Source organism: Pezoporus occidentalis, unplaced genomic scaffold (genome assembly GCF_034315485.1).
Source record: "Pezoporus occidentalis ecotype Australia unplaced genomic scaffold, CSIRO_AGI_Poc_V1 ctg28, whole genome shotgun sequence".
Taxonomy (NCBI): domain Eukaryota; kingdom Metazoa; phylum Chordata; class Aves; order Psittaciformes; family Psittacidae; genus Pezoporus; species Pezoporus occidentalis.
The window spans coordinates 6,081,846-6,099,763 of record NW_026914718.1 but is presented as its reverse complement, the minus strand read 5'-3'; the positions used below and the strand labels follow the sequence as shown (position 1 = coordinate 6,099,763).

General features: G+C 39.0%; 1 protein-coding gene across 5 annotated transcripts in view; it reads left to right on the top strand.

Moving 5' to 3' along the window:
• The window catches only part of POU6F2 (POU class 6 homeobox 2), a 304,700-nt gene that overhangs the window by 119,251 nt on the left and 167,531 nt on the right, over positions 1–17,918 (top strand). For all 5 annotated transcript variants that reach the window (XM_062625447.1, XM_062625444.1, XM_062625443.1 and 2 more), the window contains exons 3-4: positions 2,278–2,369; positions 3,270–3,498. In XM_062625447.1, the coding sequence (XP_062481431.1) occupies positions 2,278–2,369; positions 3,270–3,498 (321 nt within the window). The remainder of the gene's footprint in view (positions 1–2,277; positions 2,370–3,269; positions 3,499–17,918) is intronic.

The window sequence follows — 17,918 nt, the reverse complement described above, 5'->3', positions numbered from 1 at the left end:
ATCCTTAGGGTACAGATAACAGAAAACTGTGGTTCTTAGGATAGCTGCACCATGCAAAAATAAATATTAAAGGCCTATTTCTTCAGAACTTATTTATTTTCTTGAAAGCTCGAGCTGTGGTAATTGCAATTAAATCTAGTTCTGGTGAATATTTGAGTCCAGTTTTGTTCTTCTCCCAAAGCTTTCATAGGACGATTTAATGATGTGGCAGATTATCAAGAGCTTGTTTTAATATTAATTAAATCACACACAAAGACAAAATTTTCAGCCCTTAAAATTGCATAAATAAAACTGACTTGGAAGATTTGATCTTAAGGGAGTAATGATGTATTCATTGGTATTGAGCCTTTGATCTAATATCACTTGACACATACAGAGGAGATTAAAAAAAACCCATAACAATGTGTAGAAATTACCAAAGGTAAAATTGTGTTTAGTAACATAGCACTGTATTTTGTGTAGGAGGAACTCATACTGAAGCAAACCTCTCTTTGGTCTTAGGGACAGCAACAGCACAAGGCTTGTCATGTGTTTGAAAGAAGCAGTTTTCACTGACTCTCATGCATCTAGCTGCATTTCTTTCTTTTCAAGTAACTCGGATGAGTAAATTGCACAGTAAAAAGTAAATGACTGGTCTCTTTTTGCACATTGTTAGGCAGTTGTTGGACTCCTCACTGGTTATGGTGGGTCATCTTATCATTATTAAAGGGCAGTGGTCATTAAAATGCCAAACATATTTGTATAGAATTCACTTTATGAAATGTCAGCAAGTCTGTATGTTTTTATTAGTTCCAAATCAAGTATTTCAATGGACTCTTTGTAAGTATTCCCAAAGCAATGTCCATTTCTGGCTTTTTGAGAGCACACAAAAATATTACAAATTAATCAGATTTTCAGGTTTCTGCATAACAACTCTGCACATTTATTGTTTAATCCTATTCTAAAATGCTGTTATGATTGACACCTTGGTGTAGAGTAGAAGTCAATTGAATAATATGTAGCAGTCAATTTTATTTGTACCTTAATGTGCTGAAGGTTTTTTGGTGGGTTTTTTTTTCCACATTTCCATTATTTATAAGTCTGTCCCCTTGGAGAATATCTAGAAGAATTTGTTTTAAATGAGCTGATAATACCCTCTTTAAAATTTATAAGTATGACAGAATCATATTCTTTTTTCTTACTATGCCAGAATGTGCCAATAAACTGGGTCTGAATTACCTTGCACTTGCTTTTCATGGGATAAACATTGGAAAAGAGCATCTCATTAAGGTTTACTTAAAACAGAATCTCAACAGCTCATCAGAAACCACTAACAAAACAGGAGCTATCGTACCAACCAGGAAACCCGATGCCATTGCCAGGGTTTTCTTTCCAAGAGACCACACTACTCTTGCAGCTTCTTTTGATACTTGCTGTCATTCTTCCAGCTTCAAAGATAAATGTGGGCCTGATCGTGGCTGAAAAACTTGTGAATCGATGCAAGTCCTTCACCCGGAGGAAATGGAGGATTGGGACATGGTTTTGAAAGCATCTTGGTGCTTTCTCGCACCTGATAGGACCTTTTCCTTTCTCTTTTTCCTTCTCTTTTTCCTTTCCAAATCCGTATTGCAGACTTCAGCAAAATCTGGTAGGGCTGGACTGTGTTCTGTGCTTAGCAAGTCATTAGTGCCAGCATATAGTTCGATTGTTGGATATTGATCACCTCAGTAAACGCTGGAAATCCTTGGTTTCACAGAATTTTGCTTGCCCCCCACATGCAGTTTAGCAAACAAGCTGTCATTTGGAAGCATACCTGGTTTCAGTTTTCATAGTGCCTTTTTAATGCACTTTGTACAGCCTTTGCTGCCTCAGTAACTGCCAAAGAAAAGACTCTATTAAGATACAAAGTAGATGTGACTTGATTGTTTTTCCAGATAATTTTTGCTTTCAGAAATTAGAATGGCTGATGCTCACCTAAGCGTAAAAAATGCAGTTCCCACACGCGCAGAGTGCTCATGTACTGTATGTAAATTGATGTATAATGCAACCCACATTAGCTGGGTTGATGATAGCTTCAGTTTCACTGCTGTCAGATTTTTGTAGCTCCTTGAATGAGTTGGCTGGTCTGAATGAATGTTAGCATAATTTATGCAGCTGATAAGTGATTTGAGTGCTTGAGTTATTGATAAAGCACTTTAAGATATCATTTTCAGCTTGATGTTATGTGACATCAGAGTAGAAGGTAATGTGGCAGTCCCCAGGCTTGATATTAAAGTCAGTCTGCTCTTTGGATTTCAGAGGCCAGAGGAAACACAGTGCTGCCTGACACGAGCCCAGCAGACCAGCACCAGCCCAGTCAGTCCCATCCTGCATTCCCTGTTGGGCCTCAGGTCAGTATCTTTCATTTCAACTAATCGAGACCTGCAATATGATGAAAAGTAAATAACTGCAATTGTTCATCTTTGATCTGTGCAGTGTAGGGAAGGTGATTCTGTTTGGATTCATTTAGTGTTAAAAAAAGGGAGCATGTATGTATCGTCTGTGTTTTTAAAGTTACTTGTTTGGAGAGATCAGCTCTTTGTATCTTTTTTCAAAATAAAACTTTAGCAGTTTTTCATATTTAGGAGGTAAAATTATTTCAATTTCCTATATAAGTTATTTTTTAAATACATGTCATAATTTAATATTAAAAAGCTTGTGCAATTTTAATGCAACCTATTGGCTCTGACAGTTCTGTCACACACAGCTCCTGCATTAAAAAAGGCATTTCATTATCTTTTATGCCAGCTATTTATTTTCTTTACAGCAAAACATAGGTATAATAGTATGGCACTCTATAACATTTTAAAACATTTCCTTTATCACTTCACAATTTTATCCAAGTTCAGCCATACTGTAAAGGAATACTCAATGTTCTTGCACTTCACAGGACAGCTTTGGTCCACATAGCTTCTGGTAATTGTTACTATCAATATACAGTTGGGAAAATTTGGGAAATGTTTGCATTTAGGTACTTGTAAGGCTTTCTTGTGTTCAGAAATTATCTTCAGTGCATGTGTAATGAATTTACCAGTCCAGATTCAACCAGGATTGCTCCCATGCTACATGACTGTAAGGTTTACAGCTTCAGCCTGTCAGGTTTGTCAAAACTTTCTGTGTGTACCTGAAGATACTGGAAGCAGTGTATATCTATAATGGAACACCAAATGATCCCAAGCCAGAAGAGTTATAGGTGTGTAATACCAAGCTATGCACAACAAAATAGGCTTGCTATGTGTGTTTTGTTACAGCCACTCCTGACAGCCCAACAGTTAGCCTCAGCAGTAGCGGGGGTGATGCCAGGAGGCACTCCAGCCCTGAATCAGCCGATCCTTATTCCTTTCAACATGGCTGGGCAGCTGGGAGGCCAACAAGGGCTCGTCCTAACTCTGCCTACCGCGAATCTCACCAATATCCAAGGGCTGGTAGCAGCAGCTGCAGCAGGAGGCATTATGACTTTGCCATTGCAAAATCTACAAGGTAAGGCATGTTTGTCATTTCTAATAGGTTCTTTTGCCTGTTTGTTTCACCGAATCTCTGTCTTTTAAACCAAGCAGTCTCTTTTTGCAATGAAATGTTGCCCTTGATGAGTATTTGAAGTTAATACTTGGATTGTTTTTGAATACTTGAGAGATGTTTGTATTTTTATAAACAAAGATTGGAGGTTGGGTCTTGGATTCCACAGATCAGTAAAGTGCTTGAATGATTCATTAGGCTTTTCTGTCATCAGTGATCAGTGTTCCCTACTCACAGTTTACTTTAAAATTTCAAATGACAGCATGAAGACAAGTACTCTGTTTCACCACTGCTGATTAGGGTAGCTAAATGAATAGGAGCAACTCAAACCACAGTATTGCATGAAAATCACTTACCCCCCCCCCCCTTTTATTTTGAAATCAGTGTTTTCTCAGCTCCCATCAGTGCTCTGGATATGTATTCTCTTTCTTGCTGTGGGACGGCTGCTTTATCAGTAAGATTCTGCCATCCCCATCCAAGCTGTTGAGGGAGAGTTATATGACTCCAAAGTCACAAGCAACAATTTCATCTCTGTATGTACCCTCCCCATTGTCTGAGCTATACCATGTTTGCAACAGTTCTACCCTATGATGTCTCTGCATTCTCCCTGTGGTCTAAAATCAGGCTGAAAAGCTGTTCTGCAAGATCCCTGTTCTTCCCTAGTATTTTCTGCTGTTCAGTGTGTCTAGCATTGTTAGAAACAGTACTTAATCCAAACACATATGGGGTAAAATATAGATGTATTTATTTACTACTCTGGACTATGTTGACTGGATGTTTTTATTTGCTACTCTGAATTACGTTGATTGCTTCTCAAATGTAGTAAGGCAAGTCTTAGTCAGTATCTTACAATAGAACAATACAGCTTTAATGGAAGAGGATGGTAAGGAAGTGATTGACCAGTGTGAAGGTGATCAAGGTGTGAGCAGGAAGTACCAAAATAAAGCTTTAGCCCTTTCAATTTATTTATTTATTATTGTTTCTTGTGATGTAAATGGTAAAAAAAGTCTTCCTCGAATGGAATGAAAGCTCTGTGCTGTGCCCTATGTACTTTTGAGTTCTTAAACTCTGGTGGATTCTCATTACCAGATGAATTGTTTGAAGCACCTAATCCTACAGGTCGTGAAACAGGGAAAAGGAAGAGACAGCTCATGTGTTGAACAAACTCCCTTACAAACTGCATGCATAGTACTCTCACCTGTTGGTGCAACTACTTGCCTTTACCTTGTGCATGTTTTAAAGTTTAATGTCAACAGACCTCTCTTATCATAGTTGTAAATGGTTTTCACTTTAATGTTTAAAATAATGTCTCTTTCATACCATTAAGCTGCACCGAAGAACCTGTCATTCATAAATCTTAGATGAAAAGGACACACTAATGCACAAATTTTGCTTGTTTAAAATTTGAGAGTGCATGTAAAGTAGGGAACTAGAGATTAAAAAAATAATGCAGGAACAGGAGCGGGTAAAAGCAGATATAACAAAGTGAAGGGGAAGTGGCTTTTTAGCGTAGGTGGATGATGAAATCTTAATGAAGAAACAGGCATTATAAAAATGTATCCTTCCACTCTGGAGTGCTCCAGGTTATAGTTGCTGGGTATGTAGTATTATAAATAAACATAAGCTCGTGCAGTTCTTACGTCATTTATTCACCTCGTGTTGTGAAGCTGGAGGGTAGGGATTAAGGCAGGTAACCTTTGCTCTTTAGTTTAGCCATGGGTGTCTAATTGCTAGCTAAAAGGTGTAACTCTGCTGCCAAATAAATTTTGCAAGCAATGACCTTACCGGATGAAAAGGTTTCCTCCATAATCTTTACTGGTAGATGAAAGCATGGGATCAAATAGGGACTTGCTGGAGCATCAGGTGCAGTTCCCTGTATATAGATGCAGTCACAGAACCCAACACACTTAGTTGTGTTGCTTTTTATCATCTTATCTACCCTTCCCTCTGGACCCTCTAAGCAAATGCCACTGCCCTCATTGTTTGGAAGCGAAACTGATACACAGGGAAGTGAAGTAACTTGGTCAAGACAGCTCTTAGGAGCCCTGAATAACAGTTGTAAGCTCCTGTTGCTTCCACTTCGCAATGCGTGTGTGAATGAAGGTGGGAGTCAGCTGAGAGTGCTGTGTTTCTAGAGAACATCTCTAGCTGTGTGGTGTCATCAGTTCAATTGAACCTGATTGACTTCTGTTCCCTGTTTGTTGTGGATAGTTGAAAGATAATTACAGAATGCATGTTTTGTTTTGTATCCAGCACTTCTATAGGTATACTCCTAGGAGACCTTGCTTCAACACCGTTTTGGTAATTCGGCCCTTTGAGTGAAATCAGACCACATTCATCAACTTCCATCTCTCTAACACCTCACTGTGGCATGGTCAGACTGGACAAACGGGCAACACGCTTTTATGCAGTTTTCTAACCTGTCTTATTACTCCTGTTGTCACGTCTCCTGTCCCTGAATTTCCAGCACAGTGAAGCATAGATGTCCACAGCTCCTGTGAGCTGGGCCTTCTCCTGTCTTCTTTTTCTTCTCTTCACCAGTCAACTTCTAAATCTCTTCACCACAAACTCCCCCAGCTGGGTAACTCAAAAGACTGATATATGAATTCAGAAAAAGTTATGATTTACTTGAATTCATACTAAACACGGATCAAGGCAGTAATCCCACCATATTTGTGTGACCCACATCTGTGTTTAACTGATTTTCTTCTTGGGGGCTTTCAGGTCTGGTTCAGGGTGATAAGTATGAGACCTCGGGGTGACTGGATAAAGCAATGAAAACCCTTGCTTGTGGAAAGAAAAGAGCATTCAGCGATAGGAATCATCGAGGAGATCTGTTAAGTCTTTAAAGTGAGAAAACAAGAGTTTCTTTAAAAATTCAAGACACTGGTAAAATGGAGTGATTAATGATATGGAAATTACACAATAAGTGTAACTTATTCAGTGAAATTACCTATTCTGCAGTTGTCAGTTTATTATAAGTAAGATTTCAGCTTTTTTCCAAATCTATTTGTGTAAAATTGTTCAGTTGCTGTATGGTCCTGATCCACCACTAAGCCAACAGGAATTCTGTTGTTGTAAGTGAAAAGAGGTTTAAACTAAGCCTCTTTCAAAACTGCTTTTCTTGGTACATACTTGATTATTTTCTGTTCATTACACTATGTCATTTGCTATATATATTGCTATACAATGTCTGTTCCCTGAGCAAAAAAAAACGTGTGAACACACGGCAAGAATGTGAATGTGTAAATTCCTGCTGTGAAACTTAGGGAAATATGTTTACCCTGGCTCCTATTAAGCAAATTTCATATGCAGATAGTACAACTTACTGAGATACCAGAGGTGTGGTGGCAAAACAAAGACATCCACTTTAAACAAAAATCCCTGAACATGACACAGATTCACCTATGGAACTTTGGCTTTCCACCAACAGTTCCTTGAAGAAAACAGTAAAATCGTCAACTAAAACTTTTTACTGTAATCCACTAAAAATACTGAAGCTAAAAGCTTAAAAACAGTGCAGGAAAGCTTTTGTCCAAAAAAGATTTGCACATCTTCCTTTCACCAAATCTTAGACTTGGAACACAGTCGTGCTCTCCTAACCAGCAAAACTTTTGGAGGAGTCAGTACCGATGGTGAGGTTGTAACAACAAGCAAGGCAGGCAACCTTCAGACAATGTGTTGTCTTTTGCTTTTAATCCGCTACTTCTTGGCCTGTACTCATTGACTTCATGCAGAAAACACTGACAGCTTTCCTCTTAGCATCCAAACTGGTGTTCATCAGTATTCAGCTTTCCACCTTTGGGAATCTTTTCTCTGGGCTGAACAGGTTCAGCTTCTGCATCCCATTTGCCAGGTCAGGTTTCTCTAAGTTCTAACACTTCTTCTGTAAGTGTTTTCCTTTTTCAGTTTTATCTATCCTTGTCAAGAGTTTTTCCAAGGAACTTGTAGTTGCTTAATCTCAAAGTATTCAGTAATGCCTGGGAGCTGATATTCATTGAAAGACATTCTATTTGTAAGTCCACCTGATTTTTATGTTTCAATGTAATATTTCTGCATATCTGAACAGGAAGAGACCTTTTGGGGGGCTGAGTTTGTTTTCTCTTTCTTTCTTAATGTAATTTTTAACCCACATTGAAGTCACTGGTAAATGGGAATGTATTCAGTCCTGAGGAGTTGCTGAAACCTGTCCTCTCCTTTTGTTCACTTTTCTGGGACAGCCAAAGCAGTTTTAGCTAAAACATTAAGGTATTTTAGCTATACTTTTAGTATGGAGTGCACGTTTGAAATGAGAAGAAACTAACCCAGTGTTGCCTGTCAGCTCACTCCTAGCTACTTGTGCCCTATGGAGGACAATGGGGGAGTCTCTGTAAAGGATTCCCCCGAATATATTACATTACATAGCAATGGCACAACAGTGTTTTAGGTAATATATCCACCAATACAGAGCTAGAATGACACTTGAACCTTGAAAGAAATCAACAAGTTGGAAGTTCTGGCCTCACAGCACTGAATCTTTGTATGTTTCGTTTCCACTGAGCATTGTACTGTTCCTAGAGTGGATGCCAGTAATTTATTTCCAAGTCAGAGTTTCTTAGTCTGGAGTTCTCAAAGAAATGAGACCGAACTATCTCCCCAGATCATTAGTGAAAGGCTTCACTGCTGAAAGGAAGCTTTGCATGGCTAAAAAACGTAAAATCATTAAATTACATTACTTAAACAGCGACAGGTCATATTTTAGCTGCAGTACAATGAAAGCGGAGATGTATTAAGCATCTTGAAAACTAGGAGACAGCCATTAAAATGTACTGATATGGGTAGCAATAGACATAGATGATGGTAAAAAATTAAGAAGGCTTTCATATGTGGAGATCAGTCAAAATGCATGTTAAGTAAAGATGATGGTAACAAAAAGCAAAGGTGTTGTTTACACTTATTAAATCTTGTTTCATCTGAGCATAGGTTTGTATTATTAATTGTGTAACAGATAAACATGCTGTCTCCATTCTTGCATGTACACACACCTTCAAAACCAGAAATCAGAGAAGGATGGAAAACAAAAAAGAGACAGAAAAGTAAACTACAAACCTCAATTGCTTACTGATCTAGAGTCCAAATTCCAGGGTTTTAGAACATTTTCCTCTTTTAACTAAAGTGATACAGTCCCTATTCATTTGTATTCCCCTTCAAGTAACATGAAATAGCTTTCAGAGTCTACAGAAAGGCAGTGTTTCACTTATGTATTTTAATGAGCACCAATGTCAGTAATAATCAAAATGATGTTTCACTTAGAGGAGTAGTTTATTCCCAGGTACTTCTGCAGTGTACTAACATAACCAGGACAAGAATGACAAGAACCAAGAAAAGGAGCTGCACTCACGAGCAGTTCCTGTGAAGGCTTCAAACCTAATATACCTTCCCTATCACTGTGTAAATGCTGCACATAATGCAGTCACTGTGAAGGGCTCACTCACACAAAGAAGGGGTTAGCCACCCCCAAAGACTAACCTCTGTACTTAGTACATGGAAAGAAATAGGAGAAATCCATGCATCCTTAAGCATGCTGTGGCAGGCATAGAGCGCCTGTGTATTAGCAGCCACTACAGCAGGTTGCCTCAGTCTAACAGATGTATCTCATCTAAACTATGCTGCAGGGGAACTGAAATAATGGGCAGAGATCCCTAAAGATGGGGTAGGTAGAAAGTTCTGTGTCTCCATCTGGTCTCCCAGGAAATGTAGTGTTTGAGAAGCCTAACATTTGCTTTTGGGAGAAAGGGCAAGACCTGTTTTTCTGAGGGTAGTACAGAAAGAAACTTACTAGGATTTTTTTGCTTGTTTTTTCCCACCATACAAGGCTTCTCCCATGGGAATGCTTGGCCCCATGTTAATTGCTCATCTTGTTCTGTGGGAAGTTGCTGCCTTAACAGAGGGAATGTGAAAGGTTCAGGGCTTTATTAGTTACTAGTTGTTTATTGATCACTCCCAGTGTGTTAGCTATTTGTTGTTTGAATTTCCTGCCCCACAAGTTAAAGGCCTACCATCAGAGGCATTAAAATGCATTATTCTTCATGCTTGTGTGCTCTGTTGTTGACTTCCACCCAAAATAGACTTCAGACATGCCTATTTTTTTGCTACTGATGGTTATGGAACGACATCAGTGAGGAGTAATGATGTGATGTAGTTCAGATTAATTCTGAAATCAAAGTCTTCACACCTACTTAAACTTTGCAGGCCAGGTTTTGGCAGAGTCTAAGTTTCCAGACTTTTATGCCAAAAAGCAGATGGGAAAGATGGGAGTAGTCTGCAGGTCCCCAGATTTTCCACCAAAACCCTATTGTTTAACTACCCTCTAGGCTGGGAATGGTGGTGTGACTGGTACACAAGACCTGGACTTTTCTGGGAATGTGCCCCTTTATTGAGCCGTGACTCTGACTGATACTGCTCCTGGCAGGAATATTTTGTGTGCAGGAATATAAATGAAATTTCTGTCAACCAGAACATGGATTCATTTTAATGCTGCTTTTAAAGTGTATCTTTGCACCTGTTTCCAGGAGCCTTTAATCTTCTTCTTGAATTTAGACCGTGACAATTTAAATTAATGTAGAGAAAACTCATTCCAATAATGTGAAGCACTTAACTTACTGTAATCTTACAAAAGCCAAGAAATTTCAAATGCAAGTGAAAATCCCAGCGAGTGTTTGTCACTCTGTTCCTCACCTCCACATTGTAGCACACATGCTACATGCACCGGTAGATCACATGCTAATAGGTAGGTACATCCGTATGGTATATGTATATATGACTTGTATGCTGAGCCAAGACTCTACAATAGAGTGAGTTGTAGAAGGATTACTGGGGTGGATTTGCAGCCTTCACACTTAATTTCCTTGCCTTAGTGGATTTAAGTCAGACATTTATAGTCTTTGCGGTTTAATTTCCTTTGTTTTTCCGTGGTGTTTGTATTAATAAAATCCCTATGATTCATGTTTTAAAAACTCCCTCGTTACAAGCTTCTGTTCCTGATAGACCAGTGAGATTCTAATCAAGCACATATATATTTAGAGACTCATAAAAACAACAAAGTCTTTATTGACCAACTGGGTTTATTTTTAATAGTGTGATTTTTGAATGCATGGAACATACAAGTTAACCACCTGGGAGCCAATTTTTTAGATGAATTTTTTTTTAAAGTCTATGTGATTCTGTAGCACAGAACCACACACCTCCTCTTCTGATGGAAATCTCCCCTTTTTTTATTGTTTTAATTGTCATGGAAAGTTAGGAAGTCTTAGACTTGTTCAAATCTTGCCGTTTATGCACCTTCAAACATTCTGCAACATCTGTCTGCCACTGAGATTGCTCTAAAAATGGGAACAGGATCTGTCTGGTGACATCAGAAATGCTGAAAGTGAAACTTCCTTGAGTTTCCCCATCCCCAGACCTCTCTGCAATTTCATGTCCTTTGGGTAGAAATCTGTACGCATGGAGATCTTCGGGCCTTGGTCTCATTTTGCTGCTGATCCCTGAAGGTGCTTCCATTCCTGGAATGTTTGGTCTTTACAAGCCTACTGCTCTGACAGATGTAGCAGAGGGCCCAGACACGAGACCTGTGCTCTGCTCTGTGCTCCAGCCCAGGCATCCCATGTGATGGCAGACAATTCATCCATGGTTTCTGCAACTCTCTTCCCACCTGTAAAGGAATGTGCTGATAGTTAGTGCTATGCTTTCCTACAAGGTGTCTTAAATCGCTACTGTTAGATGCCTTGAGTTTCTCAGACACATTTAGACTTTTGCTAAATATCCTAAATTCGTAAGTCATGTTCTGGTTCATAAACCTAAAAGAGATTAGGCTTTTTCAGTAGTTGCAATAATAACATGAGTTTTCCTTACTTGGGACTTAGTGACCTTTTCCAGCCCACAGAAGGATTAGAAGTTTTTACCAAGGTTAGTAGGATCCAACACAATTTGGTTCTTAGGCTATTGTCTGCTATAGGGTTTTTTGCTTATTTATTTTAAAATGGATATTGCTTTTAATGTTTATCAGCTGTAGATTCGACATACCTTACATTCTCTTCTTTTACTTGTGTTTTGTTATGATAAATTATGCTATGCTAAAAATAAATCTTAAGCATAAAGACAAGTTTCTCATCTTACTTCCATGATTAATTCTGTTCAAGTCAGTGCTGGTGCTTTAGATTTACATAATCTGATCCTTGAATATCTTTCCCTTTCTGTTTCTCAGATCCCATTTCAGTCTCTTGTCCTTTTCCTCATCCAGTGTCGTTTCTGTCCATCCTTTATATTTTACCTTGGTTTTTAAAAGCTATTTACAACCCAGATATTCCTGAATGTATATTTGTCTGATTTCCCATTACATCAGCAGTAATAAACGAAGAAGATGCAAATGTCTGGAGGTGATAAACCTGTTGTGATTTTCCCAATATATTTGGCTTCTGTATTTTAGAAGATGTGGTTATAACAGGGCATGAATCCTGCCTGATAATCAAGGAAATTATAGTAGTAAATTTTCAGGAAATTCACTTATTGACAACCTGAAAGTTGTTGCTTTTTTCTTTTTAAAAGGATAAAACCTCTCAGCAGATTTTGTACATCTTCTCTGCAAACTCTTCAGTCTAGCAGTCTGAACACACCAATCGCTTTCAGACTCTGTTCAAGAATTTAGCTTTTCCTTTCCCAAATCAATGCTTGTGAGCAGTAAAGGAAAACCGTGCTCCCCTCCCAGCACTGTATCATCTTTAAAAAATATTCCCAGCTTTTTTTCCTCTTTTCATTCCACTGGTGACAAAATCAGTTCTTTAAATCTTTGTTTTTCCCCGCTTTAGCAGGAGTGGCAGTTCAGTGTTATGTCTTATGAAATTACATTTATCTAATATGAGCACCTTGGCCAATTGGAGCTGAAATTAAAAACATACACTGTTTGTTCCATTCGTCAGAAGAATATAATTGGTTGTAAGGGTAAAGCTTATCAAGTGTATCTTTATGCATTTATGTTCCCATGGGTGCCATTATTGTAAAATTTCTTAGTGGTATTTATATTTAGTCAACGTTTGACATCTGATAATTTGAGTTTGCCATGTTTGTGAGATAATTCACAGGGGAGAAAGTTGTATGAAATAAATAATAGAGATAAATTTTATACTTCCATATATCTCAAAGTTAATGCAGCTAACTTGCAGTGGAATGGTAACATGAAGACACAGTGCTATAATATGATTGATCTGTTTTGACAGCAGCCAAATAATTGAGAGTGAAAGGTGTCAGCACAGATGAAATATTGTATAAGCCACATTCAGAAGGCAACCCCAGCAGCAATAGCAACTGGAGTTTTATTTCGTTTGATATCGCACTGTTACTCACTTCCAGTTTATTATAAACCAGTGAAAGGTACGCAACTTTCCATATGATAGAGGCTTTTATGGAGGGGATAGAAGCAGAAGTTTGTCAGGCAGTTGAACAATAGATACTGACAATGGGATTCATGATGGATACAATATACAAGGGTAAATTATCTTAATCTTTCCCCCTGGTTTTATCTCTTCCTTTAATCCCTTTTTACAGGCTACTGCTTATCTGGCATCTTACCTCCAGCTTGAAGGGTAAGTGATTCCCTCCAAAGCAACCAGTCTATGGATTGCCTGGCAGGGGATTGATGCAAAAACAGTGCTGCTATTACCCTCCCCAGCAGTGAGACTTGATTTTAGTTCACCTCTTTTGCACAGCAGACTATACCGATTCTGGCTAACTGAGACAGGGCAAGGCTTGTGTATTTGCATCATGGCATCCTACTGCACTGCAAGGAATACAAAGAACTATAGCACCTTTTGGGCCTAAAAGAGTGTAAGTGTGCAAGTCACCTAGTACAAAAGGTAGCCAAATAGACCAGCTGACATGCTGAAATAATTCCTGAAAGCAAAATTATTTGAAAATCACTATTGGCCGTCCTTCAAAGCCCACTGAACAAGAGGCCAGGGTGTGCCTGTAAAAACACAAGCTATAAGCTTCCTTTGTCCTGAAACCCCATTGACTTCAGTGGGAGCAGACTCCAAGGTACGGTTGGAATTGAAATGTCCTGCCATTCATTTCAGAAATGCTCCATTAAGAAGACATAAGTCAATGCGAATGACAAGGGTCCTCAGTAATGAGCTTTTGCTCATGCAAAGCAAAACAAACTATGACAACCATCATGTTAACAAGATCAGGAACCCTTGTGGCTTTGTACTGTAACATCTAATCTAAATCTATACCTATACCTATACAAATATAATTATCTCACTTGGAGAAAAATAAATAACAGAATGAGATGAGATTTCCAATATCGAGCAATTTGTACACAGTTACATTACACTTGCATTCTCTTTGTCTCCTGATCTGATCATTTTATAAATGGCATTGTGGAGATTAGAACCTGGGGCTAAGAAACCTAAATTTCCTGGTATCCATAAGGGAAACATTTTTGTTGAAGTGGTGTAGGAAGGCAGGAGGTAAGCCGTCGTTTGTAAAGTAAATCCTACTGCATAGCAAGCTGCATCTGCTGAAGTTCTGAAGGACTCAGAACCAACTGCCTCTGCCTAGTGATCCTCTTGTACTGCAGCAAATTGCTTTCTAATGTTGATGTAGCCTGTATTAGTGCTTCATGAAGAAGTAGTTGGTGGGTGGTGTATATACAATAAAAACACATCCTCATTGCTGATGATTCAGGGCAATGTTATTTAGGTAGAGGCTTCTGTTCAGTGCCTGGGTTGCAGGTTTGTGCAGCTTACATAGGAACTCTCTGCCACCAGCACCTGTAGAGTTTAAATTTAACTTGGCAGCTCTGATTTTAGCCACCAGTAGCTGTAATGTTCTGTTTAGTAATTGTAGACAAAATGCTGAAAATGGAATGCCTGAATGTTTGTGTACATAAATCTATTGGCAGGCACTGAAAAGGGTATGTAGACATCTAAACTGAAGTTCTGGTCTGTATTTGCTAGTGTGGGATTCACAGTGGAACCACAGGCTTCTTCCCAAGTGTCATGTTTTTGGTATAGATGTTTGTCTCCTCATCAAGAAGTAATCAGAATTACATGAAAATATGGGTAGTTAAAAAGACTCTCAAGAGGATGCACGGTTTTCATGAGAAGTCTTTGATGTCCTTTTCTTTCTAATATGACTTTGGATATTTTCTTTTTCACATCCCAGCTTGTACCTATGAGCATGTGCATATACCTCTACTGCCCCTTTTAAGCTTCAGCTAGCTGCCTCATCCAGTCTGTCCAGCAGGCTGTGTAATCGAAGCTTCTGAGAATTTCACAAAGTAATGTCAAGAGGTGGAGGATCTAGTTAAAGGAAAGGTGTTCAAGTATCTATATGCTTTCTGGCCACCGTAATTGGGATTCCTCTTCGGATGCTCACCTCTGCATCATTAGAGGCATTTGCCAATCCATTCCTGATGGAACAAAAAGCCAGTAAAGGAAATATGATTGGAAAATAAAAAAGAAACCAAATGAGGTAAACCCACAAAACCACAGCCTTCTGGCCCTGAGCTGGCCGGGCAAATGGAAAACAGAAATCTAGCTAGCCACTTAATTGAACCAACTCAGAGGCATCTCCCACGGAGTATTTTTATGGGCCTTGTACTGACTGGTCAGATACCCAACCAACTACTTGTTTATTTAGTTTAAGTAGCTAACTTTGAAAGTCTTGTTAGAGGAGCAGACAGGTTGTCTTCATAGTAATCCTTACTGCATAAAAATTCCAGTGACTATTAATAGACGTGTTTTCGGATGCTTCCCTGTTGTGAATGGCTTTCTTCTTAGATGATGGGATTTCTCTACATCAGGAAGCAAAGTAAACATTTTTCCCCACACCTCTTCATATCTGAAGTAATTCCATGTGATTGTTACAAGTAAGTGGTCAGCTGTAAGTGGTGATTATGATATGCCAGCACAGAGCCAAATCCGGAGGCCCTCAACTCTCAGTTTTAGTGAGGCAGATTCACATTAGATGTGATGCTTGAGGCTCTGTTGACATTTGGGGGTTTGGGTTTTTAAAACCCCTATATGAAGACCCTCAAGGTTTGGCTGACTATAACCTGCAAATGGTTTGGCAAGACCCTATTTACAGAGACTATTCAAGAGCCTTTCCCTTCCCCCATTTCAGCGGTCAGCACTGACATATTGCATTATGAGAAAGAGCCCCACTTAACGCAGAGCTACTTTCAATTGTCATGAGCACTCAGCCTTATTTAAACTGACACCCTCTCCATCACCCCCAAGCTAGAATCCCAGTGTCAGAGTGCTTCAAGAACTTGGGATTCAAAGCTGTTCTGTCTTGCTAAGAGCTGTGATAGAGCGGTGCAAAACAGCACAGAACTGAACTTCAGAGATGGAAGGACAATCCCAAAGGTGGAGGGAGACGTGGTAAATATGGATATGCTAGGTAAGCAGAGGAGGAGAGAGTAAGGGGAAGGCTTGTGGGTTCAGATCAGGAGAGAGACTTGGAGGACCTATGCTTCTCTCTTCCCTTGCAGTTAAACAATTCAGAAGTCTTCAGTGATCTGGAGACATGCCATTAGAAAGGGCTCAATTCCTTTGTGTTCCAAGAGCAGATGTGACGCTTCCTTTTCCCACCACACTGGGTTGATCTGGTGGAGTATTTGTCCTTCAAAGTTTCATGCTGTGATTCTCAAGTACCAAGAATGCGTGAAAACAGTCTGAGATTTAAGAGTACAGAAAGTGTGAGGAAATGTAGTCTACCTACAAAAAGCGTTGAGTGACCACATGATTGCTCCTGCTTCTTACTGATTCAGTAAATGCTTATGTGTGTGTCAGCTCAGGCATTTAAGTGTTCCTGTTTAATATGAAGAAAGGGTCATTTTAATGATCCACTCTTTACTGATGGGGAAACTAAGGCACAGAGTAGCAAAGTGACCACCCTGTGTTTCTCAGCAGGACAGTAGCAAAACGAGCTATAGAAACCATGTTTCCCAAGTTCAGTCTGCCAAATGGGTGTTTACAGTTTTGTAGGGGGAGAATACTATGTGCAAATTAACATGAGCGAAGAACAGGCAATACAGTTTCAAGATATTTCCTGGTTATTCCTATGGCACATTTCTCATAGATTGTTTTAAAGGCTGAATTCTTGTCTCACAGGCATATCCCATTGGTTTTAAAGTGGCTGCCTCCTTAGCAGCAGTTAGCAGTAGCCATATTTTAGTCCAAACAATGGTTCTGTTAGAATATGAGAAAAATAATGGTTCAAGTAAAGCACAGCCAATGGCTGAAGTGTGAATGGTTTTCCTCCTTTTCTTCTGTCTTCTTCCCCCTAGAGAAGTACATGGTTGCAGAAGGGGTTTGGGATTAAGTAATCACATCTGCTTTCTGCAAATCTAAAGCAGTTTATATTTTTGCCTGAATTTCTGATTAAGGAACAAATGTCATTGCCATGGAAGACTTTTAGCTCTACATAGGGTTACATTTCCAAAATGTACCTGCTTTTGGGTCCGGGCAGGGGGAAGAGATGGAAGGGAGGAGTATCACTCCTTGGGTCTGATGCCAGACTTTAATGTAAAATTAATTCCTTTAAAAAGATTTTTAAGAAACCACAACATTTTTCTAATGTGCATTAGGAATGTTGGAGAGCTCACTGAAGCATATGCTTTGAGCTTTCAGGAGCAATCTGTAGTCAGGCATTTTAAATGAAAATTGATTTGTGATTTACATGGTCAGTGGAAAGAAAATTAACTTATGGAAGGTTGTAATGAAATATTAGACAAGTAAAAAAGTAGATGGTGATCTAGTGGAACTAAAAGTCCCATCTGGAAGAATTCTGTGACATTTTTACATTTATCTGTGTTCTGCATGAGTTGTAATGTTAGTGGTAATTTTATGGGACTGAACTGAAATGAAAAGGGTGTTATCACAGATTGCCTACAATATAGGATTGTGCTCAGTGGAGAGTCCTGTATCCTTTTCTCCATTTTCCTATAATATGACTCATTGCACTTTTTTCAGCTACTGTTGTTGAATTCATTCAGCCTTTTACTTGAGGTTATTAAAGAAGAACATCAAATGCTCAGAAATACAATCTAGCAGCACATTTAAAAGCAACACTACTGCTTCCACTTACTCCTGCATAGTTGAGGCGCTGTCCAGGAGACCCTTTAAAATATATGCTAATATCATGTTACCACTCTGAAACACAGTTTTTTAGCACAGTTTTAAGAACATTGATTTGTGACTCATTAGCATAGTAAGAATAAAGAATTAAAGCTTCTCCAGAGAATGTACTGCCAATACTTTTGCTTCTCTGCCCCTTATGAACTCTGGTATTCAGTGACATCCCTGATTGCACTTGCTGTGAGCTCATGAAGAATGAAGAAAGAG